This window comes from Bos taurus, chromosome 21, assembly GCF_002263795.3.
Source record: "Bos taurus isolate L1 Dominette 01449 registration number 42190680 breed Hereford chromosome 21, ARS-UCD2.0, whole genome shotgun sequence".
Classification (NCBI taxonomy): Eukaryota; Metazoa; Chordata; class Mammalia; order Artiodactyla; family Bovidae; genus Bos; species Bos taurus.
The window spans coordinates 24,245,883-24,268,060 of record NC_037348.1 but is presented as its reverse complement, the minus strand read 5'-3'; the positions used below and the strand labels follow the sequence as shown (position 1 = coordinate 24,268,060).

The following is a 22,178-nucleotide window of genomic DNA, read 5'->3' as shown; positions in this document are numbered from 1 at the left end:
AGTTTTTCTCTTTTTTAATTATCTTATTTTATTGCACTATAATCGCTGCTCAATTTTTCTGTAAACCTTAAGGAGTCCTAAAAACTAGTCTTGATTAAAAAAGACAAACACGCATACATACATATATACTTACCAACATAATGTACATATACTGCAAAGATATCCTGGATATTCATGACTTGAGAAAATTCCGTTCATAGGCAAAAAAAAGTACCTTCTAAATCATAAACAAATTATTCAAGAAAAGAAATGCTGGCAACACAAAATTCACAAAATTTAGAGAAAATAACATAATGTTTTCATTCATTTTAACTGCCTTATTACACCTGTAGTATTTTTTCCTACATTTTTGGCTGAATACTCTTAGAGAGCCTTTTCATATGATATTTTTGCAAGATAAGTTTCTATACACAGAATAGAAAGGTAATCCTGTAGCATGGTTGAGCAAAATTTGATATCTTTTTAATTAACTATTTCAAAAGGTTTCTTTTGTCTTTACAGATTGTTTTGGATGATGTGTAAATTTTTAATCAAGTTTGAGAAAAACCTATATTAAGTTTCTTTCATATTTGTATAGAAAGATTTTAGGGCATTTCAATAGTTCTTGTGCTGTGACATCACCTGAAATACTTTTCAAAGTGAGAATTGGAAGTAATCTTGCAAGGGAGGGGCCCTGAAGCATAAAGAATCATGGGAAATTAGCCTCCACCCCGTTCCTTATGTAATGTTTATCTGATGACCTTTTGTGTTTAATATTCGTGTAGAATTTCATTGGCTTCTCTTTTTGTCTCTGAAGTGCACAGTGACTTGTGGCCGAGGGTTACGTTATCGAGTTGTGCTGTGTATCAACCACCGTGGGCAGCATGTTGGCGGCTGTAACCCACAACTGAAGTTACACATCAAAGAAGAATGTATCATTCCCATCCCCTGTTATAAACCAAAAGGTAAATTTGTGGTGCATTTTAAAGTGAAATCAGGTGGTGCTTTCCAGGTCTCTTACTAATACTGCAGCATTTGCATTTAAACATACTAACTTTCTTGCAAAAACTGTTCACTGACAGATTGACATGTCCACCTAGATAAAGAAGTTAAACCTATGTCATTAATTGATCTTGAAGAGAAACTTAGATCTTGTTGATTCAGTGCAGTAAGTCCCCTACATACGAACGAGTTCCATTCTGAGAGCTGGTTCATAAATCCAATTTGTTTGTAAGTCCAACAAAGTTAGCCTAGGTACCCAACTAACACAATTAGTTATATAGTAGTGTACTGTAATAGGTTTATCATGCTTTTCACACAAACAATACATTTTTAAAAAATAAATAAAGGAAACACTTTTTTTTTAATTGGAGGCTAATTACTTTAGAATATTGTATTGGTTTTGCCATACATTGACATGAATCTGCACGGGTGTACGTGTGTTCCCCATCCTGAACCCCCCTCCTACGTCTCTCCCCATCCCATCCAGTCATCAAGATAGTATGGTACTGGCACAAAGGAAACACTCTTAATCTTACAGTAAGTACCTTAAGAAGTACAGTAGTATAGAACATGGGCTGGCATCAATTGAACAGGCAAGAAGAGTTACTGACTGGAGGAGGGAGGGGGGTGGGAGATGGTCGAGCTGAAGGATTGTTGGCAATAGGATGCGGAAGACAGGCTGCAGTGTCACTCATGCCTGATGTTTATGGCACAAGTTCTGGTTCCATGCTAAACCAGCTGCACATTCACATCTTTGGAAGTTCACATCTTGAAGGGTCGTATGTAGGAGACTTACTGTATAGGTACAGTGGCTCCTGTCTGTGTAGGCTTATATTAACCTTTCTTAGTGGACATAACACATGGACCACAGCCTTGTCTAACTCAATGAAACTATGAACCACAATGGTGGAGAGTTCTGACAAAGCGTGGTCCACTGGAGAAGGGAATGGCAAACCACTTCAGTATTCTTGTCTTGAGAACCCCATGAACAGTATGAAAAGGCAAAAAGATAGGACACTGAAAGATGAACTCCCCAGGTCAGTAGGTGCCCAATATGCTACTGGAGATCAGATAAGAAATACCTCCAGAAAGAAGTGGATATAAAATCACGTGATGCAGTGCCTGCTTTGAAGAAAAAGGAGGAGGAAGATGAAGAGAGAGAGGAATAGGAAGATTCCTACGTGCTTTCCACCAGAGTGGAAGGAACAGTGTCCTCTTCATCATACGTCCTATCGTCTACCATGAACAAAGAAGACTTTCTAGACTGAAAGTCTAGATTTACAGACTAAATCTCCAGTCTAGATGTATAGATGCACTCAGAAATTTTTGTGTGGTTCCATTTGTTCCACATGAATTAGCAGACATGGGTAGCATCCATGGGTGAACAAACCTTGGCACCACCTCTTGGGTATGTATGTGTTCCCCTCTTGACAGGATTATTTCCATACACGCACTTTAGTAAGGTATTACCAATCCTTGTGACAAGTATTTCCTTTTGGAAATGGAAAAAGAATTACTTCCAAGTGTCAGTGCCAAGGAACCGTCCTTATTAGCCCATTAGAGAGGATGGTAAGATTCTTCTTCATGATTTCTGGGTGCATTCTTCATACAAATAGCCTCATAAGCAACTAATTCTTCATTTCTTTCATGATGTCTGTCTTCTGGAAAAATCACTGGTTTCCATGCAAGGTACAAATACTGATTATATAACTTCTTCAGGGAAGTCTTTTCTCCTTTTCTGCAGTCAGTGGTACTTTTATAGCCACTTTCTTAGCGTCTGTGATTTCTCCAAAGCAGTCCAAAATTATTTCCATTCTCACTTCATAATTAGATGCTTTCTTCACATCTTAGGAAGCTTCAAAGGACAGAGAAGGGCACCAGCTTGCTCCTGCAGGCCAATTGTAATTGGTAATCATCTCTCTTAACAACTACAACATTTTAAAGTTTGAGTAAACCATAGTACAGACTTTCCTCCTCGCAATTTTCTAAGCCTTCTATGTTATTTGCTTGTCTCTATTAATTTCTTCACTCAGTGGCAAAAACTGTGTGGCAAAAGAAAGCAAACTGATCTGGTTGAAATCAGAGCTTTAGTATGCAAACAACAGAGACTGGTACTGATACAAGGTGTTTTTATGCTAACTTGGAGAATGTATTCAACTGTGTCATGAGATTGTTTGGTTGCATTCTGATAATGTGTTAATTTAAAAAATACATGACAGAAATTTTTGCTTCTGTCCAGAAGCCACTTCATGCACTGTTCATTTGAAAAAAAAAATTGATGAAATCTCCAATAAATAACAATCACATGTCCAACTCTTGAATGATTAAGAGTAATTAAGCTTGTTGTTTATGTTCCTTTTTCCTTAGAAAAAAGCCCAGTGGAAGCTAAATTACCTTGGCTGAAACAAGCTCAAGAACTAGAAGAGACCAGAATAGCAACAGAAGAACCAACGTGAGTCCAGGACCTTTTATGGGAGTATTCAGGGCCTAGCCAGTTAACATGATATATGTCATTTTTGTACTCATTGGAGTACAATGATATGTTTCAAATCCAAATGACCTGGATTTGCAGACTCTAGAGAGCCTGAACTGGCTAGAATTCTCTTCTATTGCACAATTCAGCAGTCTTACTTTGGCAACATCTACGAGAAGCACAGAAAAGAACAGTGCCTTTTAACTCAAAGCAGACTCAGTATTCTGTTATAGTTACCAGATTGGGGGTAATATCTAGATCTAGATTAATGCGTATGATTTGACCAAAGACCATCACAGTGTTAACCAAATAAAGTGATCATTCCATGGATAAGACATGGCCACTGTTTATCAAACTAGTTAAGCTGAAATGTAACATGATGGCCCGAGTGATTATCAGGAGAACTCCCAGAGCTGCTGTGGTATGGGGCGTGGAAGAACATGGCGCCAGGAGTCTTGGAGCCTAGAACCACCACTTGTAACCATGTGACCGTAAATAAGTCTTTCATTTTTCCTGTGTCTTATTTTCCTTACTTATAAAATGAGAAGGCCAGGCTTAATCTCCAGAGAGATAAAAAATCCATTGACTTCTGTCCACATGGGATTTGGCAAGTTTGGGCTGTCATGGTATCCATGGAGATACAGTATCAAGAGCATGTCAAGAAACATTCTGGACGTGAAGGTATGGGGACCTAAAGAGAGCAAGGAATCAAAGACGTTGACTCTTACCCAGGAATCTAGAAGCAAAACAGCATCAGTGATAGACTTGAGGAATTGGACAGGACAGCTGATTCCACATCAGATATGTGAGGCCTGCCGTGCTGACAGGCTGTCACAGGGAGAACAATTCACAGAGGGTCAGAGGAAAGCGGATCTCAGAGGCTGGGTGGCCAGTCTCTCTCTTCAACACCTTCGGCAAGGGCACAGTTCACTGCATTGAGAGCTCTTTTTGGATTGAACAACCTGAGTTATTTGCAGTATTTTTTTCCTTTTGAGCCAAAATATAACCTCCTTCCAATTTCTGCTTTCTGAAAACACACACACACACACACACACACATCTATGCCTCATCCCACGTGACAAGTTTTCACAAATTTGCAGAAAACTGAATCCCTAGAGTACTATCTTTCCCAGGTTCATCATTCTTAGCCTTTTCAGCAGTTTTTGTGTATTGTTTTTAAGTCCCTTACCAACCCTGTTGCTCCTCTCAGAACAGGCTCTCATCCGTCAATGTCCCTTTTCACTGTGGTGCATCCCAGCAGTGAGCCCCTTGGGCACATGGATTCCTTTTCTTTGAGAAGGCACCTTGCTTCCAGTGACCAAGGGGGCCAAGAGAACTGCCACATCACACTTATGACATGTGCAGAACATCTGGATGTGAACCCAGAAGACATTGTGAACACCATGAGGTGAATGACCCCAGAGTAACTGACTGAAGAGAGAAGTGTTTGGCTCATGATGGATGTGGAGGTTTAGAGGAAAAAGTGGAGTCAAAAGTCAATCTTGGGAACTGCCCTAGTGGTCCAGTGACTAAGACTCCAAGCTCCCAATGCAGGAGGCCCAGGTTTGATTCCTGGACGGGGAACTAGATCCCACATACCACAACTGAGAGTTTGCATGCTGACACTAAAAAGATCCTACATGTCACAAGTAAGATTGAAGATGAAGATTGAAGATCCCCCATGCTGCAATAAAGAGCCAGTGCAGCCAAATCAATAAACATTTTTTTTTAAAGTGGATCATGTGTTCAAAAAAAAAAGTGGACCATGAAAGAGTAGGAGTCGTCAACAGAGGAAGGAATAAATCCAAGGAAGGCTCACTGTTAGAAAGAGCAAGGAAGCAAAGCCATAAAGAAGAGGTGCAGCAGGTAGTATTCAGACTTCACAGGAAACCAAGGAACAGCTTCAGGGACTGAGGAAAAGCTGTTTTGTTTGACAAAGTCTTCCTCAGTTAATTTAATTTTCTTTTTTAAATTAATTAAATTATTTATTTTACTTTACAATATTGTATTGGTTTTTCCATACATTGACTTGAATCTGCCATGGGTGTACATATGTTCCCCATCCTGAACTCCTCTCCCACCTCCCTCCCCATCCCATCCCTCTGGGTTATCCCAGTGCACCAGCCCCGAGCACCCGAGCACCCTGTATCATGTGTTGAACCTGGACTGGCGATTCATTTCACATATGACAATTTACATGTTTCAATGCCATTCTCCCATATCATCCTGCCCTCGCCCTCTCCCGTAGAATCCAAAAGACTGTTCTATATGTCTGTGTCTCTTTTTTTTTTTTTTTTAACTTTACAATATTGTATTGATTTTGACATGTATCAAAATGAATCCACCACAGGTATACATGTGTTCGCCATCCTGAACCTTCCTCCCTCCTCCCTCCCAATACCATCCCTCTGGGTCGTCCCAGTGCACCAGCCCCAAGCATCCAGTATCATGCATGGAACTTGGACTGGCGACTCGTTTCATACATGATATTATAGATGTTTCAATGCCATTCTCCCAAATCATCACACCCTCTACCTCTCCCAGAGTCCAAAAGCTGTTCTATACATCAGTGTCTCTTTTGCTATCTCGTATACAGGGTTATTGTTACCATATTTCTAAATTCCATATATATGTGTTAGTATACTGTATTGGTGTTTTTCTTTCTGGCTTACTTTACTCTGTATGATAGGCTCCAGTTTCATCCACCTCATTAGAACTGATTCAAATGTATTCTTTTTAATGGCTGACTAATACTCCATTGTGTGTATGTACCACAGCTTTCTTATTCATCTGCTGATGGATATCTAGGTTGCTTCCATGTCCTGGCTATTATAAACAGTGCGGCAATGAACATTGGGGTACACGTGTCTCTTTCCCTTCTGGTTTCCTCAGTGTGTATGCCCAGCAGTGGGATTGCTGGATCATAAGGCAGTTCTATTTCCAGTTTTTTAAGGAATCTCCACACTGTTCTCCATAGTGGCTGTACTAGTCTGCATCCCCACCAACAGTGTAAGAGGGTTCCCTTTTCTCCACACCCTCTCCAGCATTTATTGCTTGTAGACTTTTGGATCACAGCCATTCTGACTGGCGTGAAATGGTACCTCATTGTGGTTTTGATTTGCATTTCTCTGATAATCAGTGATTTTGAGCATCTTTTCATGTGTTTGTTAGCCATCTGTATGTCTTCTTTGGAGAATTATCTATTTAGTTCTTTGGCCCATTTTTTGATTGGGTCATTTATTTTTCTGTAATTGAGCTGTAGGAGTTGCTTGTATATTTTTGAGATTAGTTGTTTGTCAGTTGCTTCATTTGCTATTGTTTTCTCCCATTCTGAAGGCTGTCTTTTCACCTTGCTTATAGTTTCTTTTGTTGTGCAGAAGCTTTTAAGTTTAATTAGGTCCCGTTTGTTTATTTTTGCTTTTATTTCCAATATTCTGGGAGGTGGGTCATAGAGGATCCTGCTGTGATGTATGTTGGAGAGTGTTTTGCCTATGTTCTCCTCTAGGAGTTTTATAGTTTCTGGTCTTACGTTTAGATCTTTAATACATTTTGAGTTTATTTTTGTGTATGGTGTTAGAAAGTGTTCTAGTTTCATTCTTTTACAAGTGGTTGACCAGTTTTCCCAGCACCACTTGTTAAAGAGATTGTCTTTAATCCATTGTATATTCTTGCCTCCTTTGTCAAAGATAAGGTGTCCATATGTGCGTGGATTTATCTCTGGGCTTTCTATTTTGTTCCATTGATCTATATTTCTGTCTTTGTGCCAGTACCATACTGTCTTGATAACTGTGGCTTTGTAGTAGAGCCTGAAGTCAGGCAGGTTGATTCCTCCAGTTCCATTTTTCTTTCTCAAGATAGCTTTGGCTATTCGAGGTTTTTTGTATTTCCATACAAATTGTGAAATTATTTGTTCTAGCTCTGTGAAGAATACCATTGGTAGCTTGATAGGGATTGCATTGAATCTATAAATTGCTTTGGGTAGTATACTCATTTTCACTATATTGATTCTTCCAATCCATGAACATGGTATATTTCTCCATCTATTAAGTGTCCTCTTTGATTTCTTTCACCAGTGTTTTATAGTTTTCTATATATAGGTCTTTAGTCTTTAGGTAGATATATTCTTAAGTATTTTATTCTTTTCGTTGCAATGGTGAATGGAATTGTTTCCTTAATTTCTCTATTTTCTCATTATTAGTGTATAGGAATGCAGGGGATTTCTGTGTGTTGATTTTATATCCTGCAACTTTACTATATTCATTGATTAGTTCTAGTAATTTTCTGGTGGAGTCTTTAGGGTTTTCTATGTAGAGGCCCATGTCATCTGCAAACAGTGAGAGTTTTACTTCTTCTTTTCCAATCTGGATTCCTTTTATTTCTTTTTCTTCTCTGATTGCTGTGGCCAAAACTTCCAAAACTATGTTGAATAGTAGTGGTGAGAGTGGGCACCCTTGTCTTGTTCCTGACTTTAGAGGAAATGCTTTCAATTTTTCACCATTGAGGATAATGTTTGCTGTGGTTTTGTCATATATAGCTTTTATTATGTTGAGGTATGTTCCTTCTATTCCTGATTTCTGGAGAGTTATCATAAATGGATGTTGAATTTTGTCAAAGGCTTTCTCTGTATCTATTGAGATAATCATATGGTTTTTATTTTTCAATTTGTTAATGTGGTGTATTACATTGATTGATTTGCAGATATTGAAGAATCCTTGCATCCGTGGGATAAAGCCCACTTGGTCATGGTGTATGATCTTTTTAATGTGTTGTTGGATTCTGATTGCTAGAATTTTGTTAAGAATTTTTGCATCTATGCTCATCAGTGATATTGGCCTGTAGTTTTCTTTTTTTGTGGCATCTTTGTCAGGTTTTGGTATTAGGGTGATGGTGGCCTTATAGAATGAGTTTGGAAGTTTACCTTCCTCTGCGATTTTCTGGAAGAGTTTGAGTAGGATAGGTGTTAGCTCTTCTCTAAATTTTTGGTAGAATTCAGCTGTGAAGCCATCTGGACCTGAGCTTTTGTTTGCTGGAAGATTTCTGATTACAGTTTCAATTTCTGTGCTTGTGATGGGTCTGTTAAGATTTTCTATTTCTTCCTGGTCCAGTTTTGGAAAGTTGTACTTTGCTAAGAATTTGTTCATTTCTTCCACGTTGTCCATTTTATTGGCATATAATTGCTGATAGTAGTCTATTATGATCCTTTGTATTTATGTGTTGTCTGTTGTGATCTTTCCATTTTCGTTTCTAATTTTATTGATTTGATTTTTCTCCCTTTGTTTCTTGATGAGTCTGGCCAATGGTTTGTCAATTATATTTATCCTTTCAAAGAACCAGCTTTTGGCTTTGTTGATTTTTGCTATGGTCTATTTTGTTTCTTTTGCATTTATTTCTGCCCTAATTTTTAAGATTTCTTTCCTTCTACTAACCCTGGGGTTCTTCATTTCTTCCTTTTCTAGTTGCTTTAGGTGTAGAGTTAGGTTATTTATTTGACTTTTTCTTGTTTCTTGAGGTATGCCTGTATTGCTATGAACTTTCCCCTTCAGATCAGATCAGATCAGTCGCTCAATCGTGTCTGACTCTTTGCGACCCCATGAATCGCAGCACGCCAGGCCTCCCTGTCCATCACCAACTCCCAGAGTTCACTCAGACTCAACGTCCATCGAGTCAGTGATGTCATCCAGCTATCTCGTCCTCTGTCATCCCCTTCTCCTCCTGCACCCAATCCCTCCCAGCATCAGAGTCTTTTCCAATGAGTCAACTCTTCGCATGAGTTGGCCAAAGTACTGGAGTTTTAGCTTTAGCATCATTCCTTCCAAAGCAATCCCAGGGCTGATCTCCTGCAGAATGGACTGGTTGGATCTCCTTGCAGTCCAAGGGACTCTCAAGAGTCTTCTCCAACACCACATTTAAAAAGCATCAATTCTTCGGTGCTCAGCCTTCTTCACAGTCCAACTCTCACATCCATACATGACCACTGGAAAAACCATAGCCTTGACTAGACGAACCTTTGTTGGCAAAGTAATGTCTCTGCTTTTGAATATGCTATCTACGTTGGTCATAACTTTCCTTCCAAGGAGTAAGCGTCTTTTAATTTCATGGCTGCAGTCACCATCTGCAGTGATTTTGGAGCCCAGAAAAATAAAGTCTGACACTGTTTCCACTGTTTCCCCATCTATTTCCCATGAAGTGATGGGATCGGATGCCATGATCTTAGTTTTCTGAATGTTGAGCTTTAAGCCAACTTTTCACTCTACGCTTTCACTTTCATCAAGAGGCTTTTTAGTTCCTCTTCACTTTCTGCCATAAGGGTGGTGTCAACTGCGTATCTGAGGTTATTGATATTTCTCCCGGCAATCTTGATTCCAGCTTGTGTTTCTTCCAGTCCAGCGTTTCTCCTGATGTACTCTGCATAGAAGTTAAATAAACAGGGTGACAATATACAGCCTTGACAAACTCCTTTTCCTATTTGGAACCACTCTGTTGTTCCATGTCCAGTTCTAACTGTTGCTTCCTGCCCTGCATACAAATTTCTCAAGAGGCAGATTAGGTGGTCTGGTATTCCCATCTCTTTCAGAATTTTCCACAGATTATTGTGATCCACACAGTCAAAGGCTTTGGCATAGTCAATAAAGCAGAAATAGATGTTTTTCTGGAACTCTCTTGCTTTTTCCATGATCCAGCAGATGTTGGCAATTTGGTCTCTGGTTCCTCTGCCTTTTCTAAAACCAGCTTGAACATCAGGAAGTTCGCGGTTCACATATTGCTGAAGCCTGGCTTGGAGAATTTTGAGCATTACTTTACTAGCATGTGAGATTAGTGCAATTGTGTGGTAGTTTGAGCATTCTTTGGCATTGCCTTTCTTTGGGATTGGAATGAAAACTGACCTTTTCCAGTGTTGTGGCCACTGCTGCTTTTACAGTGTCCCACAGGTTTTGGGTTGTTGTGTTTTCATTTTCATTCGTTTCTATGCAAATTTTGATTTCTTTTTTGATTTCTTCTGTGATTTGTTGGTTATTCAGCAGCGTGTTGTTCAGCCTCCATATGTTGGAATTTTTAATAGTATTTCTCCTGTAATTGAGATCTAATCTTACTGCATTGTGGTCATAAAAGATGTTTGGAATGATTTCAATTTTTTTGAATTTACCAAGGCTAGATTTATGGCCCAGGATGTGATCTATCCTGGAGAAGGTTCCGTGTGCGCTTGAGAAAAAGGTGAAAGTCATTGTTTTGGGATGAAATGTCCTATAGATATCAATTAGGTCTAACTGGTCTATTGTATCATTTAAAGTTTGTGTTTCCTTGTTAATTTTCTGTTTAGTTGATCTATCCATAGGTGTGAGTGGGGTATTAAAGTCTCCCACTATTATTGTGTTATTGTTAATTTCTCCTTTCATACTTGTTAGCATTTGTCTTACATATTGCGGTGCTCCTATGTTGGGTGCATATATATTTATAATTGTTATATCTTCTTGGATTGATCCTTTGATCATTATGTAGTGACCTTCTTTGTCTCTTTTCACAGCCTTTCTTTTAAAGTCTATTTTATCTGATATGAGTATTGCTACTCCTGCTTTCTTTTGGTCTCTATTTGCATGGGAAATCTTTTTCCAGCCCTTCACTTTCAGTCTGTATGTGTCCTCTGTTTTGAGGTGGGTCTCTTGTAGACAACATATGTAGGGGTCTTGTTTTTGTATCCATTCAGCCAGTCTTTGTCTTTTGGTTGGGGCATTCAACCCATTTACATTTAAGGTAATTATTGATAAGTATGATCCTGTTGCCATTTACTCTATTGTTTTGGGTTCGAATTTATACACCCTTTTTGTGTTTCCTGTCTAGAGAATATCCTTTAGTATTTGTTGGAGAGCTGGTTTGGTGGTGCTGAATTCTCTCAGCTTTTGCTTGTCTGTAAAGCTTTTGATTTCTCCTTCGTATTTGAATGAGATCCTTGCTGGGTACAGTAATCTGGGCTGTAGGTTATTTTCTTTCGTGACTTTACGTATGTCTTGCCATTCCCTCCTTGCTTGAAGAGTTTCTACTGAAAGATCAGCTGTTATCCTTATGGGAATTCCCTTGTGTGTTATTTGTTGTTTTTCTCTTGCTGCTTTTAATATTTGTTCTTTGTGTTTGATCTTTGTTGATTTGATTAATATGTGTCTTGGGGTGTTTCGCCTTGGGTTTATCCTGTTTGGGACTCTCTGGGTTTCTTGGACTTTAGTGATTATTTCCTTCCCCATTTTAGGGACGTTTTCAACTATTATCTCCTCAAGTATTTTCTCATGGTCTTTCTTTTTGTCTTCTTCCGGGACTCCTATGATTCGAATGTTGTAGCGTTTGATATTGTCCTGGAGGTCTCTGAGATTGTCCTCATTTCTTTTAATTCGTTTTTCTTTTTTCCTCTCTGATTCATTTATTTCTACCATTCTGTCTTTTAATTTACTAATCCTATCTTCTGTTATTCTACTATTTGTTGCCTCCAGAGTGTTTTTGATCTCATTTATTGCATTATTCATTATATATTGACTCTTTTTTATTTCTTCTAGGTCCTTGTTAAACCTTTCTTGCGTCTTCTCAATCCTTGTCTCCAGGCTATTTATCTGTGATTCCATTTTGATTTCAAGATTTTGGATCAACTTCACTATCATTATTCGGAATTCTTTATCAGGTAGAGTCCCTATCTCTTCCTCTTTTGTTTGGTTTGGTGGGCATTTATCCTGTTCCTTTACCTGCTGGGTATTCCTCTGTCTCTTCATCTTGTTTATATTGCTGAGTTTGGGGTGTCCATTCTGTATTCTGGCAATTTGTGGAGTTCTCTCAATTGTCAAGTTTCCTCACTGTGTGTGGGTTTGTACAGGTGGCTTGTCAAGGTTTCTTGGTTAGGGAAGCTTGTGTCGGTGTTCTGGTGGGAGGAGCTGGATTTCTTCTCTCTGGAGTGCAATGAAATGTCCAGTAATGAGTTATGAGATGTTTATGGTTTTGTAGTAACTTTGGGAAGCCTGTATATTGGAGCTAAGGGCTGTGTTCCTGTGTTACTGGAGACTTTGCTTGGTATGTCTTGCCCTGGAACTTGTTGGCCCTTGTGTGGTGCTTGGTTTCAGTGTAGGTATGGAGGCGTTTGATGAGCTCCTGTCAATTAATGTTCCCTGGAGTCAGGAGTTCCCTGGAGTAAGGGTTTTGACTTAAGCCTCCTGCTTCCAATTATAGGTCTTATTTTTACAGTAGTCTCAAAACAGAAGCATCGATAAAACATCTAGGTTAAAGATGAAAAGTTTCTCCACCGTGAGGGTCACCCAGAGAGGTTCACAGCGTTACATAGAGAAGAGGAAGGAGGGAGTTAGAGGTGACCTGAATGAGATGAGGTGGAATCAGTAGAGGAGAAAGTGAGCTAGCCAGTAATTACTTCCTTATGTGCACTCCACAGCTGGACTGCTCAGAGATGTTCACGGAGTTATACAGAGAAGAGAAGAGGAAGGAAGGAGACAGAGGTGGCCAGGAGAATAAAAGGGGGGAATGAAAAGGAGAGAGACAGATACAGCCAGTAATCAGTTCCCTAAGTGTTCTCCACCATCTGAAACACACAGAAATTCACAGAATTGGGTAGAGTAGAGAGGGGTTAGGGAGGAGACACAGGCGACCTGGTGGAGAAAAAGGAGAGTCCAAAGGGAGAGAGAGCAGTCAAGCCAGTAATCTCGCTCCCAAGTAAAAAATGGGTACTGAACATTGGGTTCTTAAAGGTACAAAATTGGTAACAAATACCTAAAAGCAAAAATTAAAAATCTGGAGTAGAGTTTGGAATTTCAAAAATACAATGTTAAAGAAAGGAAGAAGGAAAAGAAAGAGAGAAAAAGAAAAACAAAGTCACAAAAATTATAAAGAAAATATAGGTACAAAATTGATAACAAATACCAAAAAGCAAAAGTTAAAAATCTAGAGTAGAGTTTGGAATTTCAAAATACAATGTTAAAGAAAAGAATGAGAAAAAGAAAGAGAAAAAACAAAAAATCAAAAACAAAGTCACAAAAATTATAAAGAAAATATAGGTACAAAATTGATAACAAATACCAAAAAGCATACATTAAAAATCTAGAGTAGAGTTTGGAATTTCAGAAATACAATGTTAAAGAAAAGAAGAAGAGAAAGAAAGAGAGAAAAAAAAAGTCACAAAAATTATATAAAAAAAATATAGGTACAAAATTGATAACAAATACCAAAAAGCTAAAATTAAAAATCTAGAGTAGAGTTTGGAATTTCAAAAATACAATGTTAAAGAAAAGAAGAAAAAAAAAAGAAAAAGAAAAAAAACAAGATTACAAAAATTATAAAGTATATATGAAGTTTGCTTTAAAAAAATAGGGTCTTTTTTTTTTTTTTTGCAAAGTAATAGTAGGTTATGAAAGTGAAAATTAAAGGAGTAATAGAGGACTTAAAAATTTTTTTAATTAAAAAAAAAAGAAAGAATGATCGTTAAAAATAGTAAAAATATATCTAGGACTTTATCTGGTGTTGTGGGTATTGTGGGGTAAGTTCATTTTCGGCTAGTTCCTTGGTCCGACTTATATTTCTCAAGATCTACAGGCCCCTTCCTATGTAGTCGGTACTAAAGACAGGGTTTTAATCTATTGCCTGTCGCTTCCAAGGCGGTTCCCTCTGTTATAGCGTCTTCTGTTTGCTGGTCTCTTCAGTGTCTGATTTCCACCCTGATACAAAGGGGGCAGTGGTGGACACTTTTTTTTTTTTTTTTTAGGCTCACTTGTTCAGTTGCGCTGTGGGGAGGGAGGGACGCTGCAAACAAATAACACTGGCGTGTGCTCGCAGTGCCTCAGCCACACTGGGCCTGCCTCTGCTCACGGCGTGTAGCCTCCCTGCCCACACTGCTCAGGCTCTAGGTTGCTCCGCCGGGAACCATCCGAGGCCGGCCCTGGGCTGCTTGCACCTCCCAGGTCTAAGCCGCTCAGGCTCAGGCACTTGGGTAGTCCTCAGAGGTGCAGACTCGGTTGGGCCTGTGTTTTGTGCCCTTCCCAGGTCCAAGCAACTCAGTTGATGAGGTGTTTGGTGAGCGCGGTTGCTGCGACTTATCGCTTCCCTGCAGCTCGGTTTTCTGGGTGTACAACCGGCGCACCTTTTCTGGCAGATGTTGACTGTCCAGAACCCCAAGAAGTCTTAGGTAGCAAAGAAGCCTGCTTACAGTTTTGTAGATAATGTCTCTCTGGGGCTGCGATTGCCCACTTCCGGCTCTGGCTGCCTGTCACCGGAGGGGGATGTTCTGCAGCCGGCTATCTCTGTTCAGTCCTTTGTTCCGTGAGCAGGCCTGGCGGTGTCTTAGGTTAAAGCTGGCTTTTGGCGTGGTAGTTATCCCACAGTCTGGTTTGGTAGCCCAAATTAGTTCGCTCAGATAGCGCTCGGGGCATTTAGGCCAGATCCTTACTCTAAGCGACGTAGTCTGTGCCTCCCTGCCCAGCCCCCACTTGCTAGTGGCGGGTGCAGGTGTCTTCGCTGCTTCTCCGCTGGGGGAGTTACTGTTGGGCTCGTAATCTGTGGGTTTTAATTGTTTATTTTTCCTCCCTGTTATGTTGCCCTCTGTGCTTCCAAGGCTCCACACAGACTCGGCAGTGAGAGTGTTTCCTGGTGTTTGGAAACTTCTCTCTTTTTAAGACTCCCTTCCTGGCATGGAGCTCCATCCCTCCCTCTTTTGTCTCTTTTTTTGTCTTTTATATTTTTTCCTACCTCCTTTCGAAGACACTGGGTTGCTTTTCTGGGTGCCTGATGTCCTCTGCCAGCATTCAAAAGTTGTTTTGTGGAATTTACTTGGCTTTTAAATGTTCTTTTGATGAATTTGTGGGGGAGAAAGTGGTCTCCCCATCCTATTCCTCCACCATCTTTTGTCTGTGTCTCTTTTGCTGTCTCACATACAGGGTTATTGTTACCATCTTTCTAAATTCCAAATATATGTATTAGTATGCTGTATTGGTGTTTTTCTTTCTGGATTACTGTATAATAGGCTCCAGTTTCATCCACCTCATTAGAACTGATTCAAATGTATTCTTTTTAATGGCTGAGTAATACTCCATTGTGTGTATGTACCACAGCTTTCTTATCCATTCATCTGCTGATGGACATCTAGGTTGCTTCCATGTCCTGGCTATTATAAACAGTGCTGCAATGAACATTGGGGTACATGTATCTCTTTAAATTCTGGTTTCCTCAGTGTGTATGCCCAGCAGTGGGATTGTTGGGTCATAATGGCAGTTCTATTTCCAGTTTTTAAAGAAATCTCCACACTGTTCTCCATAGTGGCTGTACTAGTCTGCATTCCCACCAACAGTGTAAGAGGGTTCCCTTTTCTCCACACCCTCTCCAGCATTTATTGCTTGTAGACTTTTGGATCACAGCCATTCTGACTGGCGTTAAATGGTACCTCATTGTGGTTTTGATTTGCATTTCTCCGATAATGAGTGATTTTGAGCATCTTTTCATGTGTTTGTTAACCATCTGTATGTCTTCTTTGGAGAAATGTCTGTTTAGTTCTTTGGCCCACTTTTTGATTGGGTCATTTATTTTTCTGGAATTGAGCTGCAGGAGTTGCTTATATATTTTTGAGATTAATTCTTTGTCCATTGCTTCGTTTGCTATTATTTTCTCCCATTCTGAAGGCTGTCTTTTCACCTTGCTTATAACCAGGACCCGCATCAGACAGTTCCTGGCAGAGCAAACTCAGTTAATTTTAGGGCAGTAGCTTTCAAAGTGTAGAGAAGTAAAACGCTGCAGATCTTTAAGGAATGAATTCTGAATTACAACGAAATGGGACAATAGGTATTTGACTACTCAAGAAGAAAGCCTGGTAGTCAAGTTGATGAAAAGGAAGGGCTATACATATGTATTTGATTTTTGTTGTTGCTTTTCATTTGAAGTTAGGGCAACCTTAAACATATTAAAAAAAGTCATAAGGATTTTAGACAGTTACCATCTCTAGACTTCTCAGTTGTACAAGGAGGGTGTTAGGCTAAATGCTACTGGAAGCTTCTCCCAGCTCTGATCTCCTATGGTTCTGTAAGGGATGGAATCTAGAGAAGAAAAGGAACTTGGACACCTGCAAGGGAGTCTGTAGCTGTCACACAAGGATGGTCAGGGAGTTCTTAGTCTTGAATGATACATCTTGCCAGGGTCTCTTCTCAGAACACAGTTAGATGTTATCTAGTATTTGTTCTCTACATCTGTGTCTCTATTTCTAAATAAGATCACCTATACCATTTCCTAGCTTCCACATGTATGTGTTAATAGATGATATTTATTTTTCTCTTTCTGACTTCACTCTTTATGACATTCTCTAGGTCCATATTCCCCATGCCTCTACAGATGATCCAATATTGTTCCTTTTTATGGCTGAGTAATATTCCATGGGGCTTCCCTGGTGGCTCAGATGGTAAAGAATCCACCTACAAAGCAGGAGATCTGGGTTCAATCCCTGGGTTGGGAAGATCCCCTGGAAAAAGCAGTGGCAGTCCACTCCAGTATTCTTGCCTGGAATACTGGACAGAGGAGCCTACTGGGCTACAGTCTATGGGTTCACCAAGAGTCGGACATGGATGAGCAACTAAACACAGCACAGTAATATTCCATGTGTGGCTCATTCACTTTGCTATACAGTAGACACTAACACAACATTGTAAAGCAACCATACTCCAATAAAAATTAATTTAAAATAAACACAATTAGATCACCATTGCTAATCCTTCTGCATGTCCTCTCTTGGTTAAAGGCTTTGCTGTCAGTTCCCTAGACTGGAAGCTTGCAGTCATTCTTGCCTCTTGCTCATGTTTCCCCAGTCTATAATTAACTAGGGTTGTGAAGTCATATCTACTAAAATCTCCATTGCAGCTCTCCTTCTCTGCATCCCTACTACCACCTTTGTTCAGGTCTCAAAGTCACTTACTAGGACACCTACAACAGCCTTCTGATTTGCCCACAACTTGATGATCTCAGGTGGTAAAGAATCTGCCTGCAATGGGATTCAGACTCCCAATGCCTGCAAGTGGGAGACCTGGGTTCGATCCCTGGGTTGGGAAAATCCCCTGGAGAAGGGAACAGCTACCCACTCCAGTATTCTTGCCTGGAGAATTCCTTGCCTGTACAGTCCATGGGGTCGCCAGGAGTCAGACATCACTGAGTGACTTTGACTTTCACTTTTGATCTCCTCGGATCCACCCAGTCTGGCTAAGGCAGAAGTCTAATCTTTTCTTACAATGTTCATCATATCCCAGTGTTTCCCCATTTCCCGAAGACTTATGCTTGTTCACCAGCCAACAAGTCATAGTGGGGTAGGTATCACCCTTCCTGACTACCAGCTTCATCTCTGACCACAAACCCCCCACCCCCAGCTTAGACTGGAATGGGGTGCTCCAACATTCGCTGCTGTTGGCTGTTCCTTGCCTGTAACAAGCTGCCTCCTTCACTTTAACTATGTTCTCTGTTCTGTTGGGAATGGCACCCACCTGGATTTTGAAAAAGCTTTTTTTTTTTGGTTGTTATAGAAAATATCAAGCCTGTATGGAAGACGAGAGAACAGTATGACAACCCCACCCATGAGTCTGTCTCTCAACTGCAACAGTTATCAACTCAGGGCCACTCTTGTTTCATCCACACCACTGCCTCCACCCACAGTGGGGCATTTTTGAAGCACACCCAGACAGCATGTCGTTTCATTCATAAATACTTAAGTGTGTATCTTTAAAAGAGAAAGATCTGTTTTTGATCATCAGAATAGCACTGTAAAAAAAATTTTTTGGCCATGCCACATGGCATGTGGGATCTTAGTTCTCTGACCAGGGATGGAACCTGTGCCCTCTGTATTGGAAGCTCGGAGTCTTAACCACTGGACCACCAAAGAACTTCCCACAATACCACTTTTTAAAGTGTGGTCCTCAGATTGCTTCTTTTAGAAGCACATGTGATGCTATTTAAATGCAGATTTCTGGACCTCACCAAGTCAGGCATTCTGGGAGCATATTTTTTTTTCTTTTGGCTCTGCTAGTTCTTTTTAAGGAGAAGGCAATGGCAACCCACTCCAGTACTCTTGCCTGGAAAATCCCATGGGTGGACGAGCCTGGTAGGCTGCAGTCCATGGGGTCGCTAAGAGTCAGACACGACTGAGCGACTTCACTTTCACTTTTTCACTTTCATGCATTGGAGAAGGAAATGGCAACCCACTCCAGCGTTCTTGCCTGGAGAATCCCAGGGATGGGGGAGCCTGGTGGGCTGCCGTCTCTGGGGTTGCACAGAGTCGGACACAACTGAAGCGACTTAGCAGTAGCAGCAGCATCAGTTCTTTTTAAAATTGTGTTAAAATGGACATAACCTAAAATGGAGCATCTTAACCCTTTTTAAGTGTTCAGTTCACTGGTATTAAGTACATTGACACCATTGTGTAACTCTCACCACCATCCATCTCCAGGAGTTTTCATCATCCCCACCACAAATTCTGTATCCAGGAATCACTGACTCCCCATCCCCTGTCCCTTTCCTTGCAGCCTGTGGTCATCTCTGTTCTACTTCCAGCTCTATGGATTTGTCAGCAGCATGTTTTAGCAAACACCCTGGGTGACTGGCAAGGGGGGCGGTGCCTCCAAATTTGGAAACTATCGGATCAGATAATCTCTAGGGTGCCTCTTGGTGGTGGTGGTTTTAGTTGCTCAGTCATATCCGACTATTTGTGGTCCTATGGACCATTGCCTGCCAGGCTCCTCTGTCAATGGGATTTCCCAGGCAAGAATACTGAGTGGGTAGCCATTCCCTTCTCCAGGGGATCTTCCCGACCCAGGGATTGAACTCATGTCTCCTGCATTGCAGGTTCTTTACCGACTGAGCCACCAGGGAAACCAGGATCTTTCTTAAGTTTTACCTAACTGGAAAAGGGCCGTATCGTGTTCGCTGCAGCAGGGTCTGGCCCCATGTTCATCCTCAAGCCTGCATGTGCTGTCAGCTGCACCTGACTTTGGTGGTGACTCTTCCTGTTCACATTCACTGAGCAAAGCTGATCCGCCCTCTCCTTCTGTGGGACTGCTTCTTCCTCCCCAGCACCTGTTCCTGGGCCTGAATGGCTGCCTCCCCGCACCATCCCTCTCCCTCTCTCTGTGGTCTCTCTGCAATTTTCCTTTATAATTCACGCTGCCTGGCAGTTTCTGCCCTGTTCCCGCTGTCTAGTGTGAAGTTTATGGTTTCCTCCCACCACTCTGACTCTAGTCATTCCCTTGATTTCCAAACAAAACCACAACATATCTCAGCTTCCAGTTCATCCTTTTATTCCCCCCGTTTTTGTGGCTTGGGGATACTTGCCTGTTGACAGTGAACGAGAAGATGAACATAGCTGTATTTTGGATCCCTGAAGAATGCCTGCCAAAGCCGCCTGGAGAAGATAAATATTTCTGTCTCTGTGGTTTACCGTGGCTCAAGCTCTGACTTTACATAGAGAACGGATGTTCAAAAGGCTTTTATTTTTAATTAGGAAAATAAAAATTACAGCTTATAAAGCAAAGCCAGGGGAACTGCAGTTTTAACCGTGTTAGCTTTCAGCTGTGGAATGTGTTGACAGTTGATATGGTTCATCATTGCTTTAAAAGTTCTTCCCCGGAGCCTTCCTAGTTTCTATGGGATTCACAGAGCTTCCTTAGTCATGCTGCCCTCCCTCTCGTTTAGCATGTATGAGAACCAAGGAAATGAGACAGATTCAGAACACTTTGTGTATTTTCCACTGCCATTTTAGCCTCTCCATTTGTGTTTGCTCAAATTCAATCAGGTTATATTTTAGACATTGTGTTTTTCTCACAACAGTAGTAACAACTAATATTGAGGACTTTGTGCCAGACTGTGTCCTCAGTGTTGTATGGATTAATTCTGATCCAATTCTCACAATGATCCCATGAGGAGGCATTATTATTAGCTTCATTTTAGGGATGAAGAAACAAACATTTAGATTAAGGAATTGTCTCCAACATTTCAGGTCTACTAAGTGGTGGATGGTGATGCTCTGGCCTGTGATTTGAGGAAGGGCTCCAATTTTGTGTTAGGAGAACTGAATTCAAGGCTCTCCCATCCTTGGGTTGGTCTCATAGGGCAGACAGAGAAGTTAGCGATTAGATTGCTGCGTTGTGAGGCTTAAAGCTGAGGGATGGCTTCCTGGGAGAGCTGGTACACGAAGTGATGTCTTAAGATGTACATGGGTGTTAGAACAGCATGTCAGGCATTGAGGTTGTATGTAGGCCAACTGATCCATGGGGGCCACCACACCTGGGCACTGAGGTACTGAGTGAGGAGAGGGGGCTGGAGGCTAAGGAGGTGGTAATGACAGCCTGGAAAGTGGGCAAGTCTTGGAGGCCTTTCATGGCTCATAAAGGATTTGGACTTCATCTGGAGGCAGTGAGAGTCATTTAGGGATTTTTAACAAGTGATGTAATCACAACGATTACATTTTTAGAAAGATCTTTCTGGCCTTCTGAAATTTGTATCTAATTATTCACTATAATAAATAAAACTGTAGCAAATCTCAAATTGCCCCTCTCTACATCTCTAATTGTCTCCTTAGGACACATTTGCTGGGGTGGAATTAGGAGGCCAGAAGATGGACACATTGAAGGCATTTAATTCCTACCATCAAATTTCCTCTTTAAAATTTAAACAAAAGATACTGCAGTGTTCAGGCAGTGCTGAATCTTATTTCTGTTTTTCTCCCATGGTAATTTTAAAAATTAAATTCTCATTAAATGGGAGTGTATCTTTGTGCATTTTTTTTTCTGGGAGATTATATAGATGGCATAAATCTTTCAGACCCTCTGCATTTAAGAGTCCCTTTCTTATACCCTCAAATGAGCAAATGTATGAACTCTTGTTTAATAACTATCTTCTTTATGCCTAAGCTGTCCTTTATACTTGTGTTGTGAACCTTTTTTTTTTTTTAAAACGTAAGATTTTTCTCCATATACTTAAAATGAGAGGATTTTTAAAGAATCAGTCCAGGTATTACTTTCTTTTCAAATTTTGGTAAACAGAAGTTTGGGGACATGGATTGAAATCTTTCTTGGGTGCATGAACGTTTTCTTCTGTTGTATTTGTGCCTCTTTTCTATTGTTTTTCTTATTTATTCTAAAGGTTCATCACCTCTGTGTATTGAATCTCTTCTCTGTTTTTAACATGTGATACCTCCTGCACTTTTTGTGTTTCTCCTCTATGTTTTGGATGCACATATGCCCTTCAAACAACCATTTGCTGTCCTTACCATGAATGTATTTCCTACTATTCATTTTTCTTCTGTCATAGAGCAAACTTTGCATTATTTTTGTATTTTTTCAGTCTTTTCTCAACCAAGCCAGAGATTTTTTCCAGCCATGTTCTGAGTGTTCTGCTTACTTTTTTCCTGCCTTGGTCCTTGTTGCTGCGTGCTCTGTTTTTCTAGTTGCAGTGCGCAGGCTTCTCCTTGTGGTGGCTTCTCTAGTTGCAGGGCTTGGGCTCTAGGGTGCAGGCTTCAGTGGTTGTGGCACGCGGGCTTAGTTGCTCTATAGCATGTGGTTTCTTCCCAAACCAGAAATCGAACCCTAGTCCCCTACATTGGCACATGGATTCTTTTTTTTTTTTTTTTTTTAATTGGGAGCGCGCGCCGCCGCGCAGCGACCTCTACCGCCCGCGGGGCGCAGCTCCCGGGCGCCTGGACCCGCCCCCGTCCGGCCCCCGGGCTTGGAGG

At 40.7% G+C, this 22,178-nt stretch overlaps 1 protein-coding gene across 7 annotated transcripts in view; it reads left to right on the top strand.

Moving 5' to 3' along the window:
- The window catches only part of ADAMTSL3 (ADAMTS like 3), a 408,215-nt gene that overhangs the window by 251,591 nt on the left and 134,446 nt on the right, over nt 1–22,178 (top strand). For all 7 annotated transcript variants that reach the window (XM_059879284.1, XM_059879285.1, XM_024982349.2 and 4 more), the window contains exons 14-15: nt 797–944; nt 3,349–3,433. In XM_059879284.1, coding sequence (XP_059735267.1) covers nt 797–944; nt 3,349–3,433 — 233 coding nt within the window. The remainder of the gene's footprint in view (nt 1–796; nt 945–3,348; nt 3,434–22,178) is intronic.